At 53.9% G+C, this 5,408-nt stretch overlaps 1 protein-coding gene across 1 annotated transcript; it reads left to right on the forward strand.

Moving 5' to 3' along the window:
* Positions 1-237: 237 nt before the first annotated feature.
* On the forward strand, positions 238-4,439 carry ERAL1 (Era like 12S mitochondrial rRNA chaperone 1; the record flags this gene model as incomplete). The annotated part of the gene is made up of 10 exons (XM_082860058.1): positions 238-520; positions 1,676-1,803; positions 1,918-1,995; positions 2,394-2,440; positions 2,604-2,665; positions 2,833-2,945; positions 3,031-3,279; positions 3,421-3,570; positions 3,692-3,772; positions 3,889-4,439. The coding sequence occupies 10 exons, from the start codon at positions 238-240 to the stop codon at positions 4,009-4,011; spliced, it is 1,314 nt and encodes a 437-aa protein (XP_082716184.1). The 3' UTR covers positions 4,012-4,439.
* Positions 4,440-5,408: the final 969 nt, after the last annotated feature.

Raw genomic sequence — 5,408 nt, forward strand, 5'->3', positions numbered from 1 at the left:
CGATGCGTATGAGAATCCAAAAGATCTCAAGCTCACACAAACTCTAAATACACTTTTTCCCCGTTCCTTAGCCTCGGGCAGTCTCCAGAGCGGTTCCAACCCCAGCCCACCTCCAATGTCCCATGTTCCTCCGCTCTGTTCGGGCCGATCTAGCTCTCTCCCGCTCGCTCGCCTCTCCGCAGCACTGTCCAATCATAGGTGCGTTCCTGGGAGTTCCCGGAGTGCCTTGCGGTTGCGATGGCTGCCCCCGGCAGGCGAGGTGCTGAGCTCCTTCGAACAGTGTTAGGGGTTTGGCCGCCGGGTCACGACGCCGCGAGGGAATGGGTGACCCGGCTCCCCTTGCTCTTGGGCAGTCAGCAGAGATGCGTCTCCTGTGTCTCGGGCCCGGCCTTCTCTGGTCCCCGCCTGGCCTCGGCTTCTCGCCCTAATGGCCAGAGCTCAGCCCTGGACTGCTTCCTCGGACTCTCTCAGCCAGACAGCTCGTTGAATTTTCGCGTCCCCGCCGTGTCCATGCACAGAGGTAAAGGGCTCAGATAGATTTGTCTGGGATTGTCACTGCTTTAGCACAGAAAGTCCCGTGTCGGGGAAACCCTTCAGACTCTGGGGATATCGTCTTTGGCTCTGTATTACAGAAAACGATCTTGAGGCCCCGAGAGATAGAAGCGAGCAGTGAAGGATCTCATAGGAAAGAGATACTAGGTTCTAAGAGTTTTCGAGCCAGAGGGAACCGATCTGGTCACAACCACAGACGTTCACAAAGAGCAGGAGATTGAAGGGCCACAGGCATGGAAGAGTTGTGGCTCTCTGTCCTCACATGGGGAGCAAGCTTGACCCATCTACTTGTCAAGACACTGAGTTACAGTTGGCCCTTGAACAACTCGGGGCAGAGGTGTTAGGGGTGCAGAACCCATGCAATCGAAAATCCTCATATAATTTATTGTGGGCCCTCCGTATATGCAGCTCCTCCGTATGCACGATTCCCATCTGAGGATTCAACCAACTGCACATCGCATGGTACACATTTAGTGAAGAATAAAGAAACAAAATAACCTGCGTATAAGTGGACCAACACAGTTCAAACCCATGTTGCTCAAGGGTCAACTGTACACCTGGAAATAGCACCCTCTATTCTTCAAGTAGCATAGACTAAAGGCTGAACACAAAAACTGGTAATTACGACGCAGTGTCATGAGGAGCAATTACAGAAAGACTGAGAAAGCTTGCAGAGCCTTCATTGTACCCTTAGTAGGGTAAGATAGAGCTGGAGGGATTTCTGGCTTTATCTGGTATAGAGATACTTTCACACATGTACATACATTTACTGGGCACAACTACACAATACGATTCCACAAGGTTATTGAGTATTAAGTGCCAGGCATTGTGCTGAGTGGTTTCACACAATTGCCAATGGTCAAAAGAAGGTTATACAGTAAGTAGTCATCAATACCATTTCTGTTTTACATATGAGAAAACTAAGGGGCTTAGAGCAGTTAGAGAACTTGATAAAGGCATATAAACAACGTAATGGACAAACTGAATCTCAAAGCCAGGTCTCGGCTTCAACCTGATGCATGAATCTCGTATCCATATTCCCTTTGTGGATGCGTAGGACCAAGTACCTGACAGGGGATCCATGTTGTACTACCTCTCACTCCCCTCCCATTCCCACACACAGATGAGCAGGATCTCCTCTTGGTCCATCGCCCCGACATGCCTGAGAACCCCCGAGTCCTACGAGCGGTCCTCCTGGGTGCCCCGAATGCAGGAAAGTCAACCCTCTCCAACCAGCTGCTGGGCCGAAAAGTATGCTGCATCCTTGACACCCCCGACCCTTTCATTTCTCACTTCTTACTGTGCCTTCGTGGATTGTTCTAGAGGGATCTGGGACCTCACTTGGGACTTCTTTGTTCCTGGCAGGTGTTCCCTGTCTCCCAGAAGGTGCACACCACTCGCAGCCAAGCTCTGGGTGTCATCACAGAGAAAGAGACCCAGGTGGTGGGTACTTGCAATGGATGTCCAGCAAACAGGACAGAGGTTGAAGCTAAGAGGGTCTCCCTTACTGTTAGACCTGAAGAAAATGATGCTTAGGCTCACTGCTCTGAGGGAAGGGGGCTCCTCTTCCTTTTAGGCCTGTGCAGTTCTCTCTCTACCTTGCCCCTTTGGCATCTAGTCAGAAAGGTCTCACTGCCTCTTTACTGCTTCCTAATCTTCCAGATATTCACAGTTCTCTTTCTTCTGGATCCTATCTAGAATTAAAGCAAGGCTGGAGGGTAAAAATTGGCCAAGAAGTGGGGGCAGGCTCCTGACATCAAGGGTGGGTGACCTTTCACTACCCAGCCATAATCTTTCCTTCTGGGGTTGGGGGTCTGGGCATCTCTTTTTCCTGATTTTAGATTCTACTTGACACACCTGGCCTCATCAGCCCTGCTAAACAGAAAAGGTAATATCTAGGGAAACAGGGAGTTGTAGGGGGGAAAGGTGTTGAAGAGGGAGTGGGGAGATTCCATCATAGGGGCTGGAAAACCCCCTTATCACACCCCATCCCTCCTCAGGAGGGCATCACTCCCAAGACCCTTCCTGATCTATGTATGTCTGTCCCTTAGGCACCACCTGGAGCTCTCTTTGTTGGAAGATCCATGGAAGAGCATGGAATCTGCTGATCTGGGTTAGGCTCAGGATGGGAATCTGAAGCCCAATTTACATGGTCATGGCCTCTCATTGCTGATAGTTTGGGGGGAATGGGGGTTGGCCAGATCCCATACCCTGGAAGTTTTGGGGGTTAGGGGGAATGAGTGGTCATAACCTTGTCCTCCCTACACTGCCAACTGCCAGTTGTGGTTCTTGTGGATGTCTCGGACAAGTGGACTCGGAACCAGCTCAGTCCCCAGGTGCTCCAGTGCTTGACCCAGTTCTCCCAAGTCCCCAGCATCCTTGTCATGAACAAGGTGAGCACCACCTACCTGAGGAAGGGGTCTACTTCAAGGGTCCCGTCTCACTGACCACAGTCCTCTGCCCGTCCCCCACCCCCAGGTTGATTGCCTGAAGCAGAAGTCAGTTCTCCTGGAGCTTACAGCAGCCCTCACTGAAGGTGTGGTCAATGGCAAGAAGCTCAAAATGAGGCAGGCTGTCCGCTCGCAGCCGGGCAACCATTGCTCCAGCCCAGCAGCTAAGGGCCCAAACACACTGTCTGTGGGAGACCCTCAGCGGATTGGCTGGCCCCACTTCCAGGAGATCTTCATGTTGTCAGCCCTAAGCCAGGAGGATGTGAAAACACTAAAGGTCAGTTGGCCTTGACCATAGCCTGGCCCTTGGTTTCCACCATGTGAAGACAAGCCTCAGAGTTCCTCCTCTTGGAAGTGAGAGTGAGAGGAAAGTCCTGCTCGGGACTGAGATGCCTACCTACTCCCTCTGTGCCCATAGCAATACCTCCTGGCACAGGCCCGGCCAGGGCCCTGGGAGTTCCACAGTGGAGTCCTCACCAGCCAGACGCCTGAGGAGATCTGCGCCAACATGATCCGAGAGAAGCTCCTGGAGTACCTGCCCCAGGAGGTGCCCTACAACGTGCAGCAGGTGCAGGCGCAGTTAGGGGTCATGGGGCTCTCCATCAGGCACACACCCGGAGCAGACAGCTGGGTCCCGAAGAGGGCGGGGTAGGGGCCTGCCTGACCAGTCACGGTGTCTCCCTGTGCAGAAGACGGTAATGTGGGAGGAAGGGCCAGACGGGAAGCTGATGATTGAGCAGAAGCTTCTGGTGCCCAAAGAATCTCACATGGTAAGCAGGGCCGGGCTTGGAGGAGGGACCAGTACTCTGTTAGGCAGGGGTTCTTCCCTGACTGCTTGGGAGCTCTGAGAGCAGGCTCACGTCCCTGTCTTTTACCCCACCCTCAGAGGATCCTGATCGGTCCGAAAGGGCACCTGATCTCCCAGGTGGCACAGGAGGTGGGCCGCGACCTCATGAACATCTTCCTCTGTGAAGTTCAGCTCCGCCTGTCTGTGAAACTCCTCAAGTGACCACCCTCTGATATCTTTCCCAAGGCATCCCCGCCCAGGCTGCTGGCGGGAGCCACTGACCAGAGCTGCCCTTACCTGGGGCCTGCAGGGCCTGGAGCCGGGCCTGGACAGTGACTGGGTGGCTGGCCGAGTATGCACAGCCCCTGCCCGGCCATGCCTCCTGCTGGAGGAAGGAATCTGCCTTAGCCTGGTTCCCACGTAGTTCCTCTGCCTGGGCCTGTAGCTACTTAGGTCTCAGAAGCTGGCCCTTTGGTGTGGGAGCACTTCTGCCACCTGGCATTGGGCCGAGTTTCTTCCTGAGTTGTTAGCCGGGAGATCTTTCCCCTCTCCCCTCAGTTCGTACACCTTGCAGCTGTGTAAGGACCCACGTGTCCTGAGTGAGATAGTGCCTCCCACCTGCTCCTCAAATCCTTGATCCCTCTCTCCAATCTCGGATGCTAATAAAGTTGAAAGACAAGCAGCATTCTGGGTCTCATCTTTATTTCTTTAGAACAGGAGAGAGAAAACATACCCATTCCCTCCACCCCTACCCCGTTGTCTGAGCTGGAGTCTCCCTCCCTTCAGTAGGCTGCTCCAGGGTCCCGAGCAATCTTCTTGGCACGTTTTCTGGGTGCAGCAAGAGAACCGTTACCATTACTAAACTCAGTAATGGTAACGGTTTCCTCGCCACCCCCAAGTGCCCTGGCGGTCGGCAGGCTGTGATAGGCTGAGCAGTGAGAACGGTGGGCTTGCAGCAACCCCTGGCCTCTTCATCAGCCTCCAGAGCTGGGAGTACCCGGACTAGTACATCATCTATACTGTAGTGTCTCATCACAAACTTACAGTATATGATGATATCCCAGCCAGGGCCCTGCAGGAGGCACAGGGAGCATGGCTTGAAGAGCACTGTGGCAGAGAGAGCCAGGCACTGGGGGCACAGCAGGACAGGTCAGGGATGGACACAGCTCCCCACTCCCTGGCCGGCATCTCCTTGATCCTGTGGTCAAGGGCAGCCTGAAGGGGACTGATCCAAAGAGCCCTTCAGAGCTAGGGTCTGTTGAGATGTCCTTAGGGACCCAGTGCCGGAGTTTAACAAGCCAGAGGTCACATAATGAAGCGGAAAATTTCCTCTGGTCAGACCAACAAGCAGACAGACCCAGAGGGGGAACACTTACCTGGGGCTGGAACTGCAGACTAAGGCCTTTGGAAGTAGGGAAACCCTGTCCCTCCTGCCTCTCCACTCAAGCTGCTCCCTTTTAATCCACCAGCTGGCCCCTCCCCTTGGGCGGGGCACTTTCCCGGGTTCTGGAAGGCCCTGCCTCTTAACCCTTTCCCTGCTAGACTCCTTGGACTGAGGGTCACTGGCCCTTCTCCATTAGGCCCTTTGTCACATACTCTTTGCAATTTTTTTTTTTCCC

The sequence above is a fragment of the Leucopleurus acutus genome, assembly GCF_964270905.1.
Source record: "Leucopleurus acutus genome assembly, chromosome: 19".
NCBI lineage: Eukaryota > Metazoa > Chordata > Mammalia > Artiodactyla > Delphinidae > Leucopleurus > Leucopleurus acutus.